Genomic DNA, 25,794 nt, shown 5'->3' on the forward strand with positions numbered 1-25,794 from the left:
ATTTTGCAAGTGCAAGGCTAAGGAGTGACACAGGTGCAATTTTTTTATTTTTTTTTATTTACTGGTCCAAGATGGTGAGCACCACTGGAATCGGAAAGTGAGAAAAAAAAAATGTTAATAGTGTGAATACACTTTTCGCAATGTGGAACAACCTTGGAGCAAATTACTGCTTGCACGCCCCCCAAAAAATAATATATATATATATCCCCTGGGGTCCGATGTATTTTTGAAGCGGAGGGGGCACATGGCAACCCCTTCCCAAGCTTCTTTCAGCCCCAGGAATCTCAACCCCAGGGACCAAATTCACCTAATTTGGGGGGTTATAATCCCCCTCCCTGAGCTGCATTCAGCCCCCTGAGACTCCACCTCCCCAGAGCTTAAAGTATCTCTCCCTGAGGCTATAATGGCCTAGAGATTGCTGTGTCCCGAGAAGCCCACCCACGCGGTAGAGCAGTTTTCCTACCTGCAATGGCGTGGGCAGGGAAGCTTACGTTTGCTCCCACCTGGCGAGAGGATTCCTAAAACTCCCAACAAATGGGAGTAAACACAAAGTCCGCTCCCAGCAGAAACATAAAGCATCATGGGCACCAGGGTACATATTTTGAAATAAGGCAGGCTCCAGGGGATGGGGACCCCGGGACCATACTAGGCTTGGAAAGGAGGGGCATGTTGCCCTACTCCCCTTTCAAAGAGATACGGCTCTAGGAGATGGGGTCCCTAGGACCTACTGAGGCTGCAGGGGGGTTAGGGAGGCAAGCAGTCCCCCGCCCATATTAAAACATATAAATATTCAGCCCTGTGGTATGGGATCCCCAGGGCCTTAGGAGGCTCAGGAGTGGGTGGGGGGAGGGGGTCGCACACCCCTGGCCTCCTCTGCTTAATTGTATTTGGCTGTGGGAATAGAGTTGCCAGGGCCCAGAGGCCAACCCTACACCATGTGGCAAAGGCTTAACTCTCTGCGCCGTGGGATTGGCTGCCTTTGAAGGAGAGGTGACAGGCCAGGGCCCTGTGGCCAACCCCCGCCATGCACGACCGAAGGCCCTGCACAGCGTGGGGTTGGCTGCCTTTAGGGCAGATGGCCATAGGGCCAGCCTCCCCACCGCACGTATGGCCAAAGGCAATAGACACCAAACAAGAACTGAACTTGGTTTGAGTGTAGGAATAATTGTTGGAGACAGAAATGATGACTTGAATATCTTCTGCATAGGAGACAATCTTGAACTCAAAAGATCTGACCAGATCACCTAGAAGAGAAAGTAGATGCTGAAGAGTGTTGGGTTTAAGGAAGAGCCTTGAGAAGACACCACAAGAGATAAAGACAGCGGAGGAATGGAGAGGAGGAAGGTACACAGCTTGGTTTCTGAAAGAAAGAAAAGCACATAGCCATTTTAGGGCTTTCTTGTAAATGCTATTATTGAATTAGTGAGCCAAAATGACAGAATGCAGCTCTGTGTCAAATGCCACTGGGAGGTCGAGTAGAATCAAGTCAACCAAGCCCCTATAGTTCAAATCATTTGAAGATCACCTGTGGCAACACACAGAGCCATTTCAATGGTGAGAGTGAAAAAGCTGGGGCTGGGATCTAAAGAGGAGCCTGACTTGATAGAAGGGATAGTGTTAATAGCATATTTGTTAGATTGTTGGTTGACCTCTGCTAGGGATTCACCATTAGGGGTAGTTGAGACATAAGCAAGAAAATGTAGTGCAGATGGCAAATGTTGAGTGTCAAAATCTGTTTGAATTATCTTGGCTTTATTTAAAATGTAAGAGAAAAAGGAGTAACATAATTCCTGAGACGGCTGTATGGTATTGTTGTTGCTGTTGGCTTATGGTTGTTAAATAAAACTCCTGACAATTGAAAAGATTTTGTGAGAAGAACTAATGGAATCATGTATCTTGTTTGGGAAGTCAGTGTGGCGAGCTGATCTGATGAGGCACTGGTAGTTTCTAATGACAGCTTTATATACCAGTTTGTCAGCATCCAATTAAAAGCACCTAGGCCTATGCTTGAGAGACTTGCACTAGTGTTTTGCAGCCCAAGTACCAAGTACATACCAAGGAGTAGATGGTATTTCACTGCATCAACCTGATTTCACCAGGTCTGCTAAAAAGTTTTGCCAATAATGGTCAATCGTGAAGCCGAATCTTGATCTTGAGATGCTGAGGAACTCAAGATTCTGCTTATGTGCTCATGTGAGAGTACCACCAGTTGACGATTCCTCAAAATGCATGTGATAAATATAATTTCTGCAATGCAATCTAAGTGGATTGTTGTGAGGATCAGCTTAAGTCAACAGTGTGAAGAGCAATGACAAAGTCTTTATGAGCCTACCGCTTTGTGTCATCAGGTGCTGTCACAACCACATTCTCAGTCTTATCCCTATGCAATAATAGCCTTTCATGTTGCTATCGTGGTGTAACCTGTCACTAGATCCAGTAAAACCTCAAACTTAAGTACTCATTGTGTTTTCCAGCAATTTGGAAGTATTGAGAAGTTGGGAAATGAGGCCGTAATTTGCGGAAATGATAGCATCAAAGGAAGATTTTGTAAGCAAGGTGATACCCTTATCCTTGTTTAAAGGTGGTGGTCCAGGAAATGGGAACAAAAGATATGAAGATTTGAGACTCATCCATGTAAAATTGAGGGAGTAAAACAAAAAAGTGATGATGGACTACTACTGTTAGTAAGTAGTGTATTATGCCCGTATTGAGAGGAGAGGATAACTGACAAGCCCAAGAAAAAGTAGAACGCTGCAAGAGCTAAGATGAAAACAGGAAATCACTGTACGAGCAACACCAAAAAATAGCTTGAATATTAAAACAAAAAAAAACATGATTCAACATGAGACAAGCAATAACAGTGGGGGAGATTATGAGACAAAAGGGGTAATGGGGGTGTGATTGTGGCATTTGATTGCATATTAAATTGTAGAGATTGTACATAGAGCAGAGAGAAGATTAACTAGCAGAATCAAAAGGCAATTGTGCTACTTTCTAGCACATTTCATCTTTGCTTATTGAGTTTAAAGTTGATCAAGGACTTGAATTAAACTGGGGCGATTCAGTGCGAAAGGGTGAAATAAAAAGGAGTATGTTCTTTGGGCAAGTAAATGATTAGGAAAGTAGGACAGAGAGAAATTGTTGAAATTAAGTGATTGATTAGGTAAGTAGAACAGAGAGAAATTGTTGAAATGAATAAAGGATTTTCAGGAGAATGTAGGCTGTGTCATGACGAGACTGAATAGAGATGTAGTTATTGGTATTGTGTATTATGAGTCACAAAAGAAGAAAATTGGGTTATCTGTTCCTAAAACTGAAAGGTACTAGAAAAGTGAGACTGACGGAGCAGAGCAAAAGATGTAACATTGTGAAGACCCCAGTATATGAGGAAGAGCATTAGGGAGTTGAAACTTATAAACCAATTCAACAATTATGAATACATCCAGTTAGAAAACCATTGCATAGAGTGCCATGCATGGCTTGGTTAAAGTCCTGGGTTTCTCCATAAAAGATGGGCCAATCTACATCTGATGCAAGGAGTGTGCAGATGACTAGAGTGCAGTGTTTTCTATTCAAAATTATGAGCTTTCCATGGAAAGAGAAGGAATAATGTTTTACGTTCTGGCACTGGCCACCACCATATTCCCAGTCCACCCAGAACATTGGTATGTGGCCAGTCTTCCTGACATCTCATCAGAAGGACTTCATGTTGCCAACAGAATTTGAGGCTGGGAAGTTGTGTATGTTAGATACCATCCCTGCATGGGGGGGCAGTTAGCAGGTGCGTAAATAAAGTATGTGGTTGGAAGGGAAATGATAGAAAAGTGGCTGAAAAGGAAGAATACGTTAAATAACCAACAAAGTCTCCAGACAGCACTTGTTTACTGGGCATTCATTAGCCTATATCCATGAAATCATCAATCCCTTAATCCAGAAGTCCCCTGTAAAAATTGTCCGACCTGTTTGGGAAGCCACTACTCCTTACTACTTATGCCCACTACCCAACCTGGGGTATAGGCCATCAACCAGGACACTCCAGTCATCACTGTCTTGGGCTTTTTGTTCACCTGACTCCAGGTGTAGCCCATCTCCTTGTAGTGCACCTCAAGGTCTCTGTGTCAGATGTTTCTTGCCCATCCTCTTTCCCTTGAGGGTTCTAGGTCAGTGCTTGTTGGGTGGTGTTTGATGCTGGCTTGCGGAATGTTTGACCTATCTAGTGTCTTTTAATGATTTGTTCTTGGAAGGCGAATTGGGAAGTCTGCTGCCGTAGATCTTTGTGGCTGATTGTGATTGGCCAGCGGTTTTGGAGGATTTTCCTCAGACAGGTATTGATGAAGGTCTGGCCTTTGTTGGTGGTGGTCACTGTTGTTATTTCTGCTCCACACAGAAGGACCGATTTTACGTTAGTGTTAAAAAGCCGATTCTTGGTTTGTCGTGTTAGGTCTTTGAAGCTTTAGATGATCTTTAGCTGACTGAAGGCAGCCCTTGCTTTGCCAATTTTGCCATGAGGTCAGCATCTGTGCCACCCTGCTTGTTCATGTCACTGCCCAGTAGGTGAAGGCCTTAACTGCTTCCACTGCATTGCTTGCAAGAGTGACTGCAACTATGCTAGCCATGTGAGCCTTCAGGATCCTGGTTTTCTCATGTGGGTGTTGAGGCCACATTGTGCTGATGTAGCTGCCACATTGCTTTTCTTCTTTTGTACCCGCAGATGGGTATGGAAGAACAGGGCCAAGTTGTCTGCAAAGTCCAGATTGTGTCCACTGGATCCCCTTTCTTTTCCCTGCTGTGGATGTCTTCATGATCCAGTCTAAGGCCAGCAGCAAGAGAAAAGGTGCAAGCAAACAACCCTGGCAGGCTCCAGTGCTCACTTGGAAGGCTTTTGTGAGTTGTCCTCCATGGACTAACTTGCAGGTCCATCCAGTTCCTGATGACTCTTAGGAGTTTATGTGGCACACCACAGTGACAGAGAGGTTTCCAAAGGTGGTCTTTGTCCACACTGTTGAATGCCCTCTCAAAGTCAATGAAATTGACGTAGAGTGGGGGAAAGCCATTCCATCCACTGCCCAATGACAATGTTCAGTGTTGCAATCTGGTCTGTGAAGGATCTATCTTTGCGGACGTCGGCTTGCTGGTCTTGCAGCTGAGCGTGGACTTGTTCCTTCATTCTGTTCAGGATGACTGTGTTGAACACTTTACCTGGGGTTGATAAAGTTATCTCTTTGTAGTTTGCACAGATACCTGGGTCCCCTTTCTTGGGGATCTTGATGAGATATCCCTCCTTCCAGTCTGATGGCACCTTTTCCTCTCCCAGATCCATTCAGACATGGGGTACAGCGCGTCTATTGATGTTTCAATGTCAGCCTTCAGTGCTTCCCAGGAATGTTGTCAGGTCCTGCTGCCCTCCCATTTTCCGTATTTCTTCATTGGCTGGTCTGCTGAAGTCAATTGGCAAGTCCTTGTTGGCTGGCTGTATGTCTGGTGTGGATGGTGGCACAAGATGGTTGAGAAGTTCTTCAAAGAGTTTTACCCTTCCTTGTCGGACTTAGTTACCAATGATTATCTTCCAAGCTGTGTCTTTAACAGGCTTTCCTGGCTTGCTGTATCTGCTGGAGTTTCCTTGTTATTTTGTAGAGTTCTTTCCAGTTTCCATGGATTGCTGCTTCCTGGGCCTCTGTGGCAAGACAATCAAAGAATCTTAATATGTCTTCCTTGTTTATTTTGGTGTACTCACCCTGAGCTTTCGATTTTTCTGCTCTTCTGCTGGTGTTGACTGCAGCTTTCTTTTCCTCTCCCTCTTAGCTCTTGTTGAGAGTCTTGGTGTAGATCTGTTCTTAATGCTGGTGTTTCTTAGCACCCAGTACTTCCTGACAGGTTGTGTTTTCTTTGATCATTTCCCACTGTCATTCTCTAGCTCTTTCAGAAGTTCAAACATTCCTGAGAGTGAGTGAGTACTTACTCATTTTCTGTAGATCTTTAAGGAGGGTGGTGTTATATTGCCTTTGTTGGTTCCATCCATGCTTTCCTCAGCTTATCTTCAGCCTGGCCACAACAAGGTGATGGTCTTACGCCAAGTCAGCTTCTTTCATCTCTCTCACATCCTGCAGGGACCTCCAGAACTTCTTGACAATGCAGACATTGACAATCTGATTCTCTGTTGAATTTTCTGCTGCCATCTATGTTGCCCTGTGTATTCTTTTGTGTGGGAATACACTGCCACCTATCACCCGACTATTCAGGGCCCAGAGATCTGCAAACCTTTCACCATTCTCGTTCGTGTCACCAATGTCATGGTTACCCATGACTTCTTTGTACCCAGTGTTGTCACCTCCAGTCTTGGCATTGACATCTCTCATCTGGAATCTGTTGTAAAACTGTTCTTTTTCCTTTTCTTTGTTGTCATTTGTAGGTACATAGCACAGAATAACATTTATGTTGATCCTCTTTTACTTTGTGCAGAACATCTCTGTAGTGTTTGCCAGATTGTAGGCTTCCCATCCAATCAGAGCTGTTTTGGCTGTAGCAATAGCATCAGTTCTTCTCCCTGAGTGTTTGGGGTGTTCTCTTTCTCCTGTCTAGAATACATTAGTATTTGTCCTGAAGCCGGTCTTTTCTGTCTGGACTGTGTCCATATGGTTTTGCTGAAGCAAAGGTGGAGCAAAGCTGTATTGCTTCTTTCATGCATGGTCTTCACGTTCCGTGCCCCATTGGTGATGGTCTTAGATAAAAGCAGGTGGAGGGGTCTTGTTTCTTGCTGGGAGCTCTAGCTTTCACCACAAGGTGCCAGAAATCTCCGTGAAGGAGATTCCTCTCTTCTCAAGGCCAGGATGACTTTTGGTAGATGTTTCTGTAGCTAGAATTTTGTTTTTTACATGGTGAGGTAGCTAGTCCCACACATACCTCTCTTCATTTCGCAGCCAGGCTTGTGACCGGCCAAAGAAACTAAGCATGTATTTGAGTCAAGAGACCTTGCAGATAGCTGATTGAACAAACCAAAAACACTTGCTTCATCCAGGAGGCCAGGAAGTGCATAAATCATCGAAGAAAAGCAATATGCAGTGAGTCAGTCTGGCCTTTACCCTATGACTGTGTGGTCATTTATAACCCTTTTACCAGCTCAAGAGTATCACGATTATTTCACTGCTCTCTCAATATAAGGATAGTACTCTTTTAAATGGGTATGCTTATATTGATTATGGAACAGTTTAAACTTTCTTTATAGCTCATGTGGTTCCAGAGTTTTTGTTGTATTATGGTGCTATTGGCCCTATCTCTAAATTGCAGGTGACTGCTGGAGGTCCAGTGGCTATAGCTGGTGCCCACCACCTGTACACGCCTCTGCCAACTCAAAATTCAGACTGGAGATGATTGTTTTTAAGATAGAGGTTGGTGAGGTTTGATACCGAGGTACCGGAGGATTAACTATTGGTTACCCCATCTTGATAACCTGTTAGCCTCCCTTTTATAAAATAAAGCTGGATGAGCAAGGATGCTGACCATCTCAGCCTAACGGACCTGTTAACCAGACATTAACCTATTAACGACTAGTCCATTGGCACTCCAAATCATCATTTTTTGTTACTGGTAGTCCGTTGTTCACTTTGGTAATGGCTTTTGGATACTGAGGCTCATGGGATATTGCTGCAATATTCTCAGCATCTCGTTTCAGATGAACTTGGTTGTCTTCCGTTGCACCGAGTGCTGCTTAGAAATGAGGACAATGACAAACCTATTGAATCAGATTTGCTACATTTTAGCATTCGGCCATACACATATACTATGTTGGTCGAGATTTGTAAACTCTTTAGTAGTAAAATAGTTGAGATGCAGGGGTTTTCCAAAGATTGCTGAGAACTGACAACCCCTTCCTCATAGGTTAGCATTCTTCATAGGGCACAGTGTTATTGTGAACTGTAGCCTCTAACAGCTCTATGAAACCAGTTGATGTCCGAGCTTACCTCCAAGAATGTTCCAGGGCCTTTGGCTTTTCTTCTTTTAATTGCTTTATATGTTGTATACCTAAATAGACTCCTATTCTTTTCAAATGTAATACCTCAATTGACCTTTTTTGTGTGGTTATCAAGTCATACTGTGAGTTGCAAACTTTCTACCACCTCTTCGAGTAAGCCTTCACTATTTGACAACTTATCCTGGGAGAGTCAAGTGTAGAAAGGAAGTGAATTGGTTATTCAGTACCTTAGGCACTAAGACCGTGGTGGTGAATGGCAGCATGCACCATGGATACTGCCCAGGAAACGCCGGTTGCCCTAGCACCCAGAAAATAAAGCCTCACAACATACCATTCAGTCTGCCCCACTCAAATAGGGGCAGTTCATCCGAGCTGCTAGGCCATATCCTTTCTTCACACAGTAGAAGCAAACGGGACGCATTTCTGAAGCCTTGGATGCCATCAGCGAGATGTAGCATAGGTTCCTGGTGCAGCATCTACTCCATCATCCTTAATTAAACCCCTCACTTTAGGTTACAATTACTGCCTACATGAAGTTCGTGACAATTAGAACGATTCCATATAGCCTGCATGTATACTGGCCTGGATGCATGCATGTATGTTGATGTGTGTGTGTGTGACCTGCGTGCTTGTTCTGGTGTGCTATGTGTATTAATGTCTTCCCATGTGTTATGTGCCAGAGCTTGCTCTTTCTGCATCCTACTTGATATTGGTAATGCCTTACTCAAGTTCAGTTTCAGTGGGAAACTTCTGTTATTTAGTTGATGCTGTGGAAAACAGAAGCAGTATCAGCCATCTGCATCACGGCGTTATTTTTCCAACAAAAAGCCCCAATTCCAAAACAGTGCATTTAACACCAGTATTGTCTTCCCCGTCTGGGTGTGTAAAAAGGACAGAAACAGAGAAGGAGTAAAATAATTCAATCCGTAAAAACAGCAAAATGCTTTACCTGATAAGGATCATTAAGTATAATAACTTTTAAATGCCTTAGTGAATGACTCTTTAAAATAATTTTAATTCAACTGGCTAGTACATTTGCAGTTTTCTTTTTATTAGGTGTGAAATCTAAGAATCCCCTGCCAACTCTTGAAGGTTCAATTCAGAATGTGGAACTGAAGTACTGCAGCACATCATTGGTCAAATGTGCCTCTGGGACTGTGGGATCAATAAAGATTTGTGCCACAGCTTCAGGTATGTGCAGCTGGGCCGTGTAAACCTTTATTGCCTACATATGAGAATTGGCTTTGTTTTTTACAGGGAGAGCTGCAAAACACAGAATTTACTCATTGTTACTATGACGTATAGTTGGTATTTTATTTATTATTATTGCGCTTGGATAACAGAAAATTCTTCAATAAAGATGTGTAGTTCGATAGCTTCTGTAAGGGAAATGGGCTTGACGGAAGCGAAGATAGAAATGGCATAATAATAAATGAACATATCTGCGGAAATTCCGCAAACCTGGGATAATCTCCTACACCACCCTTTACAAATCACTTACTCGTATGCAAGTTATTTGGGGCCCGATGTACTAAACAAGGAAATTTGCAAACTCACTTGCTTACCACCGCAAAATGGTATTGGGTCATGTACTCAATCCTCTTTGGGAGCTGGAACGACCGTTCTGCCTCGCATGGCTTTTCCAACTCTCAAAATCGTTTTTGCGAATTATTAAGAATGTTATTTAAGAGGGTGGGCATGAAAGGAGCATTTTCACTTAACTGCAATATGTCTCAGTGTTTGCTTGTTTTTAATCACAAACGCATTAGCAACCCATTGAAAAGTTACCGAAAGCTCAAAGCTTCCTCTTTGAGAATCATGTTTAGTAGCCTCGAGGGAATAGGCATTTGCATGGGGAGCTTGCTTGCTCCCCCGGTGGGTTCCGATATGGGAAACATATTTTAGAAGTAGTATCTGTGGCTTTATTGAACACTGACAATTATTTTTTTAATGTTTTACGTTTGAGAAAGCAAATGCAAGGATGGTGACCTGCTGTCCCTTGTAGGCCACCATTTTTGCGTTCACTGCCATTAACGAGGGGTCACAAATTACATCCTGCCTAGTTAATGTTCAGTAGGCAGAATATTCCCCCCCCCCCTGCATAGGTGCAATTTGTGTTACATTGCAAATTCCACCTCAATACTCAAAGCTGTAAGTGTGTAAATTGCACCTCCACGTTTGTGAATGGATTTTTGTACGTCAGGCCCATAGATAAAAGAGAAATGCAGCTAGTAATATAAAAAAGTAAATGTAATACATTTATATAGTAAGAAATTGATGGCAGCTTCATGTAAGCATTTTGTTTCCTGAAACCATTACACACTATTCAGGAGTAACCTGCATCCTTCTTTTTTTGGCTAAACTGAAGAAGGGTTATGGACGATTTGCATCAGAGGATCCGGTTGAGTTCCATCCAGATTTTTGAAGCCACGGCAAAAGACCTGCAGTTGTGATTCAACTTAAATTGTACTGGTGGCAGACTCTTCTCCCTACCCCTCCCACAGCTGAGAGTGGTGACAGATGCACAACTGTTATTATCTGGAGCTTATCTGGGAGAGGTGTAGATCAGAGTACTCTGGTCGCCAGTGGAGACCCACCTCCACGTCATTCTGTTGGAGTTGCGGGCCATTCACCTGGCACTGAAAGCCTTCCTACCTTCCACCAAAGGAAGGCTGGTTCAGGGTCTTATGGGCAACCTCACTGCCATGTGGTACTGCGACAAGCAAGGCAGGGTCCAGTGCCATAAGGCACTTTGGCTCTGGAGCTGACTCGAACGTCTGAGCATTTCCCTGGTCGTAAGCCACCTGGCAGATATTTGAATGTCTGGGCAAGGAGACTGTGTTACCCAGAACCTCTGGGCATGGGCATTTGTCCTCCGATCAGGCATCTGCTTCACAATGATGTCCTGTCACAGCAGCAGGGTCGGGTCCTGCTCTTTCCTGCGTAGAGATTGAGTGGTTGCAGTTGACTGTTTGATCTTCCTTCTAAGGTTGTGAGTGCCATCTTTGATGCATGGTGCTCCTCTATAAAATCTAACTATGCCAGATGCTCAGACAAGCATGTAGCTTAGTGTGGCACTCACAAAACTGACCCATTACACAGGCCAAGCTGTCTGATGTCTTGTTTGTTATATCCCAGGCCCTTCCTCTCGGCATTGTTAAAGGTTGTCTGCCCTTTTGGCATATTCTCAGCATCTCGTTTCAGATGAACTTGGTTGTCTTCCTTTGCACCAAGAGTGCTGTTTACTAGGACCATGATAAACCTATCGAAATAGATTTAATACGTTTTAGCATTCTGCCTTATACATATACTATATTGATCAAGATTTGTAAACTCTTTAGTAGTAAAATACTTGAGGTGCACAGGGGTTCCAAAGATAGCTGAGAACTGAAAATCCCTTTCTCATAGGATAACATTGTTCATAGGCATGGCGTTATTGTGAACTGTAGCTTCTAACAGCTCAATGAAATGGTTTGGTGTCCTAGCTTACCTCTGAGAATGTTCCAGGGCCTTTGATTTTCCTATTTTTAATTGCTCCAAGACTTTTTACTCCAAGTCGGCTAAGTCCAAAAAGCACAGGAAGACGTTGAAGCATTCTTCGACTTCCTCATCCAAAGGTCGAGCTTCATTGACTGCACTCACACGCGACCTGCTGGGCCAACATCTAAATCCACTACGTGCTACCCGAGTTCCCCAGAGCGACCCACCCAGCAAAAATGATTTTACAGTGCTATGCACTCCATCTTCACACATACGACTCACTCTGGTGCGCCTTAGGGCCATGTGGAGCCACGTGGTGTCTCAGCAGGGATATTGCCTGTGGGTTCACCCCCAACGTCAGCCGGGTCCTCTGGATTTACCCCTGTTTCCAGCTATACCCACCCTGGTCCAGTCCCTCTTGTGCCGACCCATTCCCAACTTAAAGTAGGCACCACCTCAACACCGCTCAATGTCTAATCCGGCACCATCAACACCATGCAAAGCTCTTGTTTTGCTGCCTTTGGACGGTCCCTTTATCCCTGAGGGACGATTTGGAAGAGCGGTGTAGTCAATTTGATGGAGACCCTGACAAGAAGCTGGGTCTCCCAAGTGACCTGGACACCACTCCAGACTCTGGCATGCTTTCCCCTCTGGTACCTGTTTTGGAGGAAAGTGCCACTGTGATACTTATGGCAGGGAAGGTCCTGAATCGACAGCTGCCAGTTGTCAGTGTCACTACCAACGTCTTGACTGGGGTGCTTCTTGGTTCTCTTGGCCAAGGGAGTATTTGGGAGGGCTTTAGCACAAGAGATAGGGTGTGATTGCTATTCCCACTACTTCCTGATGCTGTAAAAAGCCAAGTCATCCGTCCCATTCAAGATCTGCACCATCTCAATACTTTTCTGCATAAAGAGAATTTCAAGATGCTCAGGTTCTGTCTGCTCTAGACACTGGGTGGTTGCTTTGGACTTGCAGGATACATACTTCTACATTTCCATCCTGCAGGCTGACAGGCATTTTGTGTGGTTCATGGTGGGCTATGAGCATTTCCAGTTCGCTGTACTTCCCTAAGGCCTCACCAGTGCCTCTGGGGTGATAATGAAAGTGATGGCAATGGTTCTGGGGTTGGAGGTTCCAGTCTTCCCCTATCTCGACAACTGGCTGCTGAAGGTGGACTCTGCCTAGGCAGTTGTCGCCCACCTCCAAAATACAACAAACCTTTTGCACTTGCCTGGGTTCTCTATCAGCATGCCGAAGTCACACCTCACTCCTTCTCAGAAGCTCCCTTTCATCACGGCAATTCTGGATACTGTGAATTTCCGCACCTATTCTCCGGAGCGGAGAGTCCAGGATGTTTGGGGTATGATACCGATGTTTCAGTCTGAATCCTGGATTTTGGTGAGGCTCAACCTGAAACGTGCCAGATGACATATGTGGGCTCTGCAGTAGTATGTGAAGTTCCAGTGGGCACAACATCGGGTGATCTCTTTGACCTGGTTCATCTTTCAAAGGTGGTAGCAGTGGTAGCTATAGGACCGCAATTGGGTCAAGGCATTCCCCTTTCCCTTCCCCTCCCAGAGCTCACAGTGATGACTGACTCATCACTTGTGGGCTGAGGCCGCTATCTGGGGGAGGTGGAGATCATAGTTTTTGGTAAAGCTCAGCTCCACGTCAATCTTGTGGAGTTGAGAGCTATCTGCTTGGTACTGAAAGCTTTCCTCCCATCCCTCAAGGGCAGGCTAGTTCAGGTGTTCACGAACAACGCCATCACCATGTGTTATTGCAAGAAACCGAGCTGGGTGGGATAGTGGACCCTGTGCCAGGAGGTTCTGTGCCTCTGGATATGGCTGGAGCGCCAAGTCACCTTTCTGGTTGTGAAACATATGGCTGGATCACTGCACACCAGAGCAGACAAACTCAACAGTCAATGCCTTGTAGACCACAAATGACAACTACATCCGGAGGTGGTGCGAGAATGGGGAGAACCTTGGCTTGATCTGTTAGTCTTTGCCAAGAGCGCACAATATCAGCAGTTTTGTAGGTTGGAGTTTCCAAAGCAGCTCTCCCTCAGAGACACATTCTGCCTAGAATGGAATTCAGGACTCCTATACACCTTTCCACTGATACCACTCATGTCCTGAGTTCTCAAGAAGATGAGGACTGCCTGGGCCAAGTAATCCTTGTGCCTCTGGATTGGGCAACGAGAATATGGTATTTCAAACTCCTGAGCATGAGCATCAGTCCTCCGGTCATGATTCCCCTGCTGGAGGATCTCCAGTCACAACATCAGGCAGGGCCATCCACTTGAACCTGCACACTCCACCTTCATACGTGGAGATTGAGCAGTGACTGTTGAAGCTTTTCCTTCTCCCTCCCAAGATCTTTGATGTCATTTTGGCAGCTAAGCATCCCTTCACTAAGACTGTATATGCTTGAAGTTGAGATCAGTTTGTAGCTTTGTGTTCCTCACATCATGTAGACCCGCTTTCTGCATCGCTGTTAGAGGTGCTTCTGTTTGCTTCAGCCTGGCAAAGCTTTGCCCCGGGTACTGTTAAGGGTTACTTGTCAGCCACTTTAGCTTTCCTGTGGTTGCCGGACCAACATTCCTCTTCAAGTCACCAGATGTGACTCATTTTCTGAAAGATTTACGCTTGTTACCTCCTACCCCCTTTTGTGATGCTCCAATGGGATTTCAGTCTGGACCTCACATTTCTCAACTGTTCTTGAGCTCTTACACAGCTGGTTTCTGTGGCTCTAGACCATCAAGATGGTGCTTGTTGTGACTATTACATTACTCAGGGAGGTTAGGCAGCTACAAGCTCAGTCAGTTCTCCTGCCATACACCAGCTTTTCCTTCAACAACCTGGTCCTTTGAATGTATGCCTCTTTCCTGCCAAAGGTGGTCACCCTTGTTTATTTTGGTCAGAACCTCACACTGCCTACTTTTTTGCGCTTCACTGCATTCCTCTAAGGGGGAGGATAGATTCCATCGCTTGGACACAAAACAAACTCTTTCTACATAAATTGACTCTATTTTTCCTTGTGCTCCAGCTAGTGCTTGCTCATAGGACACTGACTGAATGACTTCACCCTTATTAGCAGAAGAGTTCAAGTAATCTCCATTGGGTTAAATCTGAACAGAGTCTCGGGTTCTGGTGGACTGTGAAGAATGAAAGCAGAGTTTCTGAAACATAAGCTCTGCACCATGCAAGAGGTGTCAGTTACAATCTCAGACCACACTGTCAGAATATCCAGTCAGACTGGTGGAAGCTCTAATCCATTGACACAGAACAGGTAAGTCAAGGCCTAAAAGAAGTCGAAGAAAGCTAAACGTTCTTTGATTTCATCTTGTCCGTCAGCCAACGAGATGCGTGAGCATCGTTCATGGAGGCCTCCATCAGCGTCTGGGACAACTTTGCATCTCCCCAAGTTTCCGGGAGCCGGAGTGACCCCTGCCCAACTGTAATGATATGATGTTTTTATTCTGTGTGTTTGCATGTTCTCTTCTCACCAAAGGCTTAGGCTGATAAGAATGTTCTAAGACAGTAGGGAACGGTTTTGTTTTGATAGAGGGCACCTTGGGATTTTGGCCAATTCCCAACGTGTTCTTTTCAAAGCTGACCTAAAGTAACCAGCATTTTTTGAATAATAAACTTATGCAGTGGGAGGGGAGTTTCTAGAATTCTCCTCTCTTGTTTGTTTAAAGTATAAGAGACCGAGACCAGATAGACCGAGGAGTGACTCCGATCTCAGACATGCTCAGGACGCTGAGGTGTGTCGTCCTTCCTGTGTGGATAATTAATCTCTCTCTCCACGATCGATTCTGGGATCTGACAATCTGATGCTGATTAGGAGGGAGATGAAGCAGATTTACCATTGCCTCATGGTGATGCATTTTTTTAATGCATTATTTGCTTTGCATTCTAATGTAGAGACATATATTTGCTGTGTATATTGCAGTGGAGAATCATTAATACATGTTTTTATTTAATTGCTGTGACCATTTTTAAACATGTACTTTCAGCATGCTAATCCCCTTTACAAACCTTGCAAAGTGAATTAATAAATGTCTTCTTTAGACTAAGCAGCGCATTCCAGAGATTTTTGTCAGTGCATGAGTGTTTCAGCTCGGTCATTAGTGAAGCAAAACACCAAGTTAGAGTTTTACGAGGCCATGCGCCTCTTTTTTGGGCAGTCAGACTCCACTGGCGTGCCTTTGGGCCCGCGGAGTTGGTAGAAGCCCATTTGGGTTCAGCACTGGCGGCTTTAACCTCTGCTCTGAGGGGCTCCCATGGATTCATTCCTGGGTCCGAACTGGCACCAGTCTTACCACTTTAACTTTCCCCGGCACCGGTTCCGACGTTGATGCTTCCGGCGCCACCTGTGCCCTGGACTGCGCCACCCCCAGTCTCATTTCCGACTCCGACACAAAGCCAGATGGGTGTTGTACGGTGCCAGCAGGGGCCTTGCTCCTATGTCAGATCCTGAGCCTTATTCTTATGGGCTAAGTTATGATGAGGAATGGAAGAGAGTTCTCTGGACCCTTTAGAATACCTGCTCCAAGACCCCATGGACTGGCATACGGACCTGGGTGAAGCCAGTGGACTCAATACCTCCACAGATACCTGCATGCTCTCTTCATCTACTGTGGCTACGGAGGCGGAAGCTTCATATTCAGTGGTGGTGCGGAGAGTAACCGAGGTCCTCGACAATAAGCTGCCTTCGGTGGCATTCACGACTAACCTCCTGACAGAGGTGCTTAAACCTGGGGCTTCATCCTCTGAACCCCTGCTCCCCTTTAATGAATCCCTTACGGATGTCCTACTGGGTACCTGGTCCAATCCCAGCACAGAGGCTCCTGTGAACAGGACAATAGCCCGCCACCATTACCTGCACCCAGTGATCCAGGTTTCCTGGTGCAACACTCCACCCCTGAAAGTTTGATTATCCAAGCCTCCATTTCCCACAATGCGTTCCCTTCTGCACCCCCGGATAGGGAATCCAAGAGGCTGGACACACTTGGGAAGACAATGTTTTCTTCCGTTAGTCTGCATTGTTGTCAATGTATACTGCATGACCTTTTGGACCGGTCTTCCCACACTCTGTGGAATACAGTTGCACAAGTTCTGCAACAGGTCCCGGAGGAGACCTAGGCTGTACTTTCCCAAGCAGTTACTAATGGGAGAGATGCAGAAAAGTTCACAATTTGATGTAGACTGGACACAACTGACTCACTGGGCAGAGCCGTTGCTTCGACAGTGGCCTTGAGGCACCACGCCTGGTTGAGGACTTCTGACCTTTCGAGGGATGTCCAAGCTAATCTCATGGACATGCCCTTTGATGGCACCCATCTCTTCGGAGAGAAAGTAGACTAAGTGCTTGAGCGTTTCAAGGATTCTCCTGCTACAAACAGTTCCTTGGGCCTCACGGCAGCCCCTCATCCACCTCAGTCTGCGTTTCGCCCCTTTCGTGACTACAGAAGGGGCACCCAGCTACATCCGTTCCCCTCCAGGCACCATGCCGCGCATGCTGCCCAGCCACTGCAAGGCCAGGGACATGGGATCCACCGTCCTCGTGGATCAGGAGCTAGCAGTTTGGCCAGTCCACGGTCCCACCTTTGCAACTGCCTCCAAAACTTCCTAGTCTGACACTTCCCCACCAGAGACTAGTAGGAGATGGGATGTGCCATCACTTGCTCTGCTGGCAGTGCATCACGTCAGACAAGTGGGTTTTACAGATATTCTGAAGGGGCTACTCCCTCCCCTTCAACACTAGGAAGCCATAGAGAGGGTCCCTGTGCCAGAAGTAGGTAGTGGTTGTTATTCCAGCTATTTTCTGGTGCCCAAAAACAAGAAGGGCCTCCGCCCTATCCTAGACCTTTGGTCTCTCAATCTCTTTCTCAAAAAGTAGAAGTTCAGAATGCTCACTTTGGCTGAGGGTCTATCTGCTCTGGACCCAGAAGACTGGATGGTGGCATTGAACTTGCAGGATGCTTACTTTCATGTTCCCGTCCGGCCTGCCCTCAGATGTTACTTGCGGTTAACTGTAGGCCATGAGCGCTTTCAGTTCACCGTGCTCCACTTTTGCCTTACCAGTGCCCCTCAGGTGTTCACCAGGGTGATGACAGTGGTCGCAGCTCCTCTATGCATATCAGGGGTTTCAGTCTTTCCCCCATCTTGACGACTGGCTGTTGAAGGCGGGCTTCCCCCAAGCTGTCATCTCCCACCTCCAGACTACAGTGGACCCCCTGCATTCACTGGGATTAACTATAAACGTGCCAAAATCACACCTGACTTCCTCTCAGACTCAGACACTTCCTTTAATCTGAGCTGTTCTGGAAATAGTGCAGTTTTGGGCTTATCTTCCCGAGTGGCGAGTCCAGGATGTTCAGGATATGATACAGATGTTTCAGCCTCTGTCCTGGATTTCAGTGAAAATGACTCTGAGGCTGCTAGACTTCATGGCCTCCTGCTGGTGACACATGCCAGATGTCACATGCAGACTTTGCAGTGGGACCTGAAGTTCCAATGGGCGCAGCATCAGGGGATTCTCTCCAACATGGTCCAGATCTCGATTGGATCTGCGCAAGATCTTCAGTGTTGGCTAACGAACTGTAGTTGGGCCAGAGGCAGATGCCTTTTCTTTCTTCAGTCAGACCTGACGGTAGTGACAGATGCGTCACTCCTGGGATGTGGCGGCCACCTGGGAGAGGTGGAGATCAGTGGCATCTGGTCTCCGGTGGTGTCCAGACTCCACATCAACCTGTTGGAGTTCCGGGCCATCAGACTAGCACTAAAAGTATTTCTTCCCCCTCTCAAGGGAAAGGTAGTACAGGTGTTTATGGACGACACCACTGCCGTGTGGTACTGCAACAAGCAGTATGAGGTGGGGTCATGGACCAGTTTGTCAGGCAGCTCTGCACCTCTGGATGTGGCTTTTTCCTGGTGGTTCAACATCTGGCAGGTTCTCTGAACGCCAGAGTGGACAAACTCAGCCGTCAGTGCTTAGTTCATCATGCATGGCATCTCCATCCTAAGGTGGCGCAAGGTCTCTTTCAGCAGTGGAGAGAGCCATGGTTAGGTCTGTTTGCCTCCGCAGAGAATGTGCAATATCGGCAGTATTGTGTGTTGGAGTTTCCAACGCATCAATCGCTTTGTGATGCTTTTCATCTCGAGTGGAACTCAGACCCCCTCTATGCCTTTCTGCTCAGAGTTCTCAAGAAGATCAAGAACAACCGGGTCCAATTAATCCTTGTGGCTCTGGACTAGGCACAAAGAGTCTGGTATCCCGAGCTACTGAGCATGGCCATAGATCCTCTTATCAGACTGCCCCTTCAGGAGGATCTTCTGTCTCAGCAGCAGGGGAGGGTTCGCCACCGAACCTGTCCAGTCTCTGCCTTCTTGCATGGAGATTAAGTGCTGACAGTTAACAGCTTTCGACATTCCGTCCGAAGCCTGTAACATTATCTTGGCAGCCAGGTGTCCCTCCACCAAAACGATATACACCAGTCGTTGGAAATAATTTGTGGCATGGTGCACAGACACGTCTGTTGACCCCCGTTCTGCTCCTATTTCTGAAGTCCTATTGTTTATCCTTTCTCTGGCCTAGTAGGGCTATGCTATGGGCACTCTCTAAGGTTATCTATGTGCCATTTCTGCTTTTTTGCTTTGCCTGATCAACCTTCCCTGTATAAGTCTCCTATTGTAAATAGGTTCTTTAAAGGTCTTACTACTATGTTTCCTCCATCTCCATTCATTGTGCCCCAGTGGGATTTGAATTTAGTTTTTTGACATTTCTGTTGTGCACTCCTTCCAACCCTTTCCACAATTGTCCTTTCAGGCTTCTCACTTTGAAAATCGCCTTCCTTGTGGCCATTACAACTGCCCGCAAGGTGAGTGAGGTGCAGGCATTGTTAATGAAGCTGCTCCACCTTTCCATCTATCCTGACAAAAGTAGTGTTCCGCACCAGGGCCTCCTTTCTGCCAAAAGTGGTTTTGCCCTTCCATCCATCACCTTGCCTACTTTTTACGCACCCCCACATCCTTGTAAGGAAGAGGAGAGACTCCACCGTTTGGACCCAAAGAGAGCATTGGTGTTCTACCTTGATGGTACCAAAGAGATCCACGTGGATGATCAGCTCTTTGTTTATTATGTGGGCGCAAAGAAATGACCAGAAGAGAACCTTCTCCAGATGGGTCGTACTCGGCATTAAAATGTGGAAAGCACTGACAAAGAAGCAACCCCCTGAGGGTTGCGTGCTCATTCTACGAGAGCTAAAGCTGCGATTGCTGCATTAGCGTGCCGAGTTCCAGTCCATGACATGTCAGACGGCAACGTGGGTATCTCTGCACTCTTTTACCAGACACTACTGCCTGAACAGTCAGGTCTGTCGAGATGAGCACTTTTCCAGTTCGGTCCTGCAGGACTTTTTAGTTCGCAGACCCACCTCTACTGATGATATTGCTTGGGTATCTATTGTAAGGTAAGGAATCTGCAACTAGATATCTCTATTAGATGGACAAGTTTCTTACCTTCGGTAACGCTTTATCTAGTAGAGACAATATGTAGTGGCAGATTCCTTACCAACCCACCCATCCCTCCCCGCTCTGTGAACTGATTTCTAGGGACAGTGACTCCCTTTCAGGGCCATAGTGTTGACCCACCCGTGGTCAGCGTTCTTCATGTCTATGCGCTTCTGGCATGGAAAGTCGTGAAAAGAAACTGACGTTAGTGCGCCGCGGTGGCTCCTATATAGGACCTGCGACATCATATCCGTTACCACAATGCCAATGACAGATGAGGAGCCGATCAATGCTAACTAACAGCGTGCAGGAGCACTGCTTGAGAAAAATCTCGAGATCTATACTGACGCCTGAGGGAAATTGTTATGGTAAGGAATCTGCAACTAGATATTGTCTCTACCAGATAAGGCGTAACCGAAGGTAAGTAACTTATCCTGCTCTCACTCACAAGCATGTTACCCCGTTCATTGATGAGCAACTTGGTACAAACCTTTCCTCTTGTTAGAAGAGACTGGCATTTAGTTCTACCATTCTCTTACAGGAAGTTGTCTCATCAGTTTGAAAAAGTACATTCTGCCCATCATCCTACTAATGTAGCATCCCACATGTTTCAAATCGCTTCACCTGGCTGAGAGCCACATCCCTTAGCAGTTTTATGCAATAACCACAAAGAGAAGGCTAGTTAACTGAGCAGATGTTATATTACCAATAAAGCTGAAAATGTCTCAGCCTTCACATCTCTCTGGACATATCACCTTCATTAATTCAACCCTGGGCGCAGCACATTATTACTGCCAATGAATTAATATGATTTTTTTGTTTTTCATTATTTGATTATAGTTTTTGACGTAGCTCTGCTAAGCCCTTAAGTGTTTTGGAACGCTTCATTTGTAATGCAGTCTGAGAAGGTTGCATTTCAGAAAGGGCATGTTGGAAAAGATTAAGCAGGGTTACACTTTACAATGACAGGTTGTGATTATATGTAATTAAAAGAAATATATTAAAATAAGTGTTTTTCTTAATGTACAGTTTTATGTTGCCTAAACAAGATGCGTACTTCAATTAATGTAATAGCTGGATTAAGACGTTATTAATAATAATCAACATCAGTGATAATGTGTGGTAATGGGATGGAACTTTAAGTATTTCAGATTCACATGCCAATTTACATTAAAGCAGTTAAATGGAATAGATATGAACATCCTGTACACTCTAGCCAATTAGGGACAGATTCACAAAGCATTTTCTGTGAGTAGTTGTGCTTTACTTCTATTTTAGGTGTGACTTGCTCTTGAATTTCTAGCCCCAGAAAAAAATTGCTCATGAAATAATATTTAGTGAAGTGGGTCTTTAATTGTTACATTGAAGACATTAGTGTTAAAAGTGATATAACCTTACCAGTGCTTTAATACAGTTAAGATTACTATATCTAGCATTGGCAGAGCCAGTAGAGTTCTCCAATGCTATAGCTATAGGCTTTGTCAATGTCTTTCATCCATGTTGTATAGCAATGTGGCTGCTGTGGATCATGGCTAAAAGTGAGGGGGGAAAGCGCTATATCATGGGCAGTGCCCTGACTACAAGGGCCAGTGATCTGTGTTCTTAATGTGAGATTATATTCTTCTTTTACAAAAAAAAGTTTCCAGGAACAAATCACAATAACACCTTATCAACAAACATAAACCAACAGTAAATTAAAATACACACTTATGCATCAATGTTTTTATGGGAACAGGAAATGTGAGCCAAAGTCTGAGAGTACTGAGCAGAGAGAGAACTATCGTCTGGATTTTTGTAGCATCTTGAAACCTGTTGATGTGACACTTGGGCACTTTTTTTCTATGAGAATGGGAGGGCAACCAACAACTGGGAAGCAGTCGGGCTGCACCAGACAAGCAACAATGCAGGAGGGTGGTGGAATGGGACCAGCAATAGTGTGGTGGGGCGTGGGGGAAAAAAGGATGCAAGTAAAATTAAATAAAAATACCCCTGAAAGCGACAAGCAGTGGAGGTACACTGGTCAAGCAAAACAGCCATGCTCCATGTATGGATAAACACACGAAGAGGAAGTAAAGCTGGCACTTGCTGGCCAAAGTGAAGCAAAGAAGTGAGAGTGACGAAGAAGCCAACCAATCATAAGCAAAGGATGGGTCTAAGTCCCCTGTAAGTAAACAAAATGTCTTGCCAGCAACAGGGCGTGGTGAGACATAATGAATAGGAAGTGGCAGGGAAGTAGGGGGCAAACTGTCAGAGGTGAGGGGATGGTGCCCACCAAACATACCAAAAGGCATAAAACAACCAAAGTGCGCCCCCAAATCATTTAGGGGTATTAGGGTAAATATAGGAGAAGGCAGGAATGACTCTTGCCTGAGGGAAAACAGCATGTACTATGCTGCCTTTACCATGCAGGATCTTTACCACACAGTCTTTACCATGCAGGTAAGTACCACACAAGTAAGTATTTCTACCTTAATCGTGCAGTGCTTTACCAAGCAGGTACGTTTTTTTAAAATAAAATACTTTTAGATTAAAAAAAAAAAAAAATTAGGGGTAGGTAAAGGAATGTAACTGTACGTTTGGGGTTCAGGGGTGGGTAGAGCTAAAGGGAGGAAAGGGTAAATTTACAATTAAGGGGTGGATAGAGGTAAAGAAAGCTAAGTTTGAAAATAAGATTCAGAGGTTTGTACAGGTAAGGGAATGTAAGGATGAATTTAGGATTCAAGGATCGGTCGAGGCAAAGGGAGGTAAAGGTGATATTAGAGATAGGTAGAGGAAATAGAGGTAAAAGTGATTTTATGGTTATGGAGTGGGTAGTGATAAATGGAGGTAAGGGCGATTTTAGGGTGCAGGGTTGGGTAGCGATAAAGGGAGGTAAGGGTGAATTTAGGATTCAGGGATGGGCAGAGGTAAAGGGATGTAAGGTTGAGTTTAGGGTTATGGTGTGGGTAGAGGTTAGGGTGGTTTTTGGTTTCAGGGCGAGCATAACGGTAAAGGGAGGGAAGGGTGATTTTAAGGTTCGGCGTTTGTATGATAAAGACAGCTAACGGTAATTTAAGGGTTCTTAGAGGTAAAGGTTGTTTTTAGGGTTCGAGGGTGGGTAGAGATAATGGGGCTAAGGGTGATTTTAGTATTTAGGAATGAGTAGAGGTAAAGGGAGGTAAGGATAATTTTAAGGTTCGGGTAGGTAGAGGTTAATTGAGGTACGGGTGATTGTAGGGCGTGTGGTGGGTAGATGTAAGGGTGATTATAGGGTTTAGAGGTGGTAGAGGTAAAGGGACATAAAGATGAATTTAAGGTTCACGGGTGGATATAGAGGTAAAGGGAAGTACACATGTTTTAAAAGGTTTAGGGGTAAGTCGAGGCAAAGGGAGTTAAGAGTGAAAGATAAACCTTTTGAAAACATCATGCTTGATGATGAATAAAATAGCTTCCAAATGATAAAAAAGTAACCAACAAATAAGTAAATGTGATATAACTGGAAACATTAATTCAGGAAAACACATGCTGTATGGCAACAGTCGTAAACTAAGGGAGTATGTGTCATCAATTAAAGCATTAGGTGGGCAAAATGTATGTCTTGGACACTGGTCACAACTGAGAACGTTTTGGTATTGCTAGTTGTTTGTGTTCAGCTCTTGGAAATACCTGGAAGCGCATGCTTCAGCTTTGATGGTTTCGAGTTGTCTTGCAAGCAAAAGCACAAAAAAAATAAAAAATACAATATCCAAGTGCAAGCAGTGCGGAATAACACTAATGAAAAAATCAATCAGTCTTTGGTCCCTGCTCTAGAGAATGAAAAAACATGCAGAGACAAAAGTGAAGTCCACATGCTCTGAAGGCCATTCGCAAATGACAAGGAAGAAAAAAAAAGTGACAAGCCGCTTTATAGAGGTTACTTATTTATGTTTTTGAATCATACAGTAGATCATCGCATGTGACAGCTTTTGTGCTTTCTCAGGCGGGACCTAGAAATAGACCAAAGCAATGAAAGATACCCCTCCAATTAAGGGGACAGGGTTCTGCAAACCAAAAACCACAAACTTTCCCCTGGTTAAAAAACAAAAAGTAAACTTCCAAGCACTCACTTACTCATTAAGCATAATGTAATCAATGCAACCCAATACCACAGGAGTTTTGAAAATATACAATGCTTTAATAATAATCTTGTATAAATCATAAATTTAAAAATCTAATTATATAAAAAGACAAATACACCAACATAACATATACAATACAAAAGGAAGAATTTTCAAGATGGTCTCATTAGTCTTTTACAATAGACACACTCCTACTATTATGTCAAGTAGATCTCTGTGTACATCCAATAACATATAAACATCATCCATGCACTGTAAGTTGTTTTCAAATTCCGTTGACATATTTCATTCGCACCAACATGTATGTGCCACCTTCTCCAGGACTAATAAATATATATCTTCTCCCAAGTGAAAGCTATAAAAAATATATTACAAATCCTTAATTACAAAACATGCAGCAAATGCACTACAAACTACTTTTAAACATCCATTAATAGTAACTATCACTTTTAAAATTGGAATCAAAACCTTACACATCCTCTCAATATCCCATGGTATACATACACCATTCACGCTTCTCACCTGTAATGGGCACCTATCACTTTCCAAATAATATTCAGCTATCATTCCACTTACAATGATGAGAATTACTTATACTCTGAGCACCCTTCAAAATCACTTGGCACTTGCTGAGAATTTAATTCATTCCCAGCATCCTTTGGTAAACTTTCTCATTCACAATTGTTTTGGGACCCACGTGCCCCACTTTATTGCTTTCTTGTAATCCACTCTCTTCACTTGTTAGCGGTTTATTGCTTCCTTAGAGTACCTAAAGGAATAACATAAAAAATATTCAAATTATCTCATTCATCAAATACATCTATAGCTGATTAGACATATAATCCCCTACCACTGACCTGAAGTGTCCCCAGACTTTGGGTCTGAATCCACCACCCAAACTATGTGGGTCAAAAAAATATTGTAGATCACTGTGGTGAGTGGGCCTTCGCAGTGGTACAGTCTTCTAAGCCTGTGGGATGGCAAACGTGGAATGCCTCAACAATGTAAAATTAACAAACTTCCCATAGGAAATGCAAAGGTAGAAGAACCCATCATCTCTACCTTAACTCACCAAAATGTGCTTTTACCTTTAGCAACATAATCCACTCATCATGGTATCAAATGGGCACTATACTTCAATTTTCCTCTAATAGTAAGAAACTAACCCTTAATACCCATAAAAAGAAATATATGATGCACCTTTCCGTTGGATTATGGACAATTAATACATTACTACTCCTTGTCCCTCTCTTTATAAAATAAAGCAGTGTGCCCTGCCCACCCCACTAAATGCTCACGTATTAGGGTACTAAGTGGAACAGTCTGTTAACCCCTTCGTTGCCAGGCCTTTTCCCCTCCTATGCCGAGCCTTTTTATGGCTATTTGGGGGAGTTCGTGCTTAGGCGCTCATAACTTTTTGTTCACATAAGCTACCCACTCCAAATTTGCGTCCTTTTTTTTCCAACATCCCAGAGATTCTAGAGGTACACAGACTTTGTGGGTTCCCCTGAAGGAGACCAAGAAATTAGCCAAAATACAGTGAAAAGTTTGTTTTTTTAAAAAGAAATGGGAAAAAGGGGCTGCAGAAGGCGGCTTGTGTTTTTTCCCCTGAAAATGGCATCAACAAAGGGTTTGCGGTGGCAAGATCACCATCTTCCCAGCTTTCAGGAACAGGCAGACTTGAATTAGAAAACCCCATTTTTCAATACAATTTTGACATTTTACT

The 25,794-nt window shown here is 44.5% G+C and overlaps 1 protein-coding gene across 3 annotated transcripts in view; it reads left to right on the top strand.

The window, feature by feature from the left end:
* VPS13B (vacuolar protein sorting 13 homolog B) overlaps positions 1-25,794 on the top strand; it is a 2,423,697-nt gene that overhangs the window by 687,902 nt on the left and 1,710,001 nt on the right. For all 3 annotated transcript variants that reach the window (XM_069220546.1, XM_069220545.1, XM_069220547.1), the window contains exon 18: positions 9,026-9,160. In XM_069220546.1, coding sequence (XP_069076647.1) covers positions 9,026-9,160 — 135 coding nt within the window. The remainder of the gene's footprint in view (positions 1-9,025; positions 9,161-25,794) is intronic.

Source organism: Pleurodeles waltl, chromosome 2_2, assembly GCF_031143425.1.
Source record: "Pleurodeles waltl isolate 20211129_DDA chromosome 2_2, aPleWal1.hap1.20221129, whole genome shotgun sequence".
NCBI classification, from domain to species: Eukaryota; Metazoa; Chordata; class Amphibia; order Caudata; family Salamandridae; genus Pleurodeles; species Pleurodeles waltl.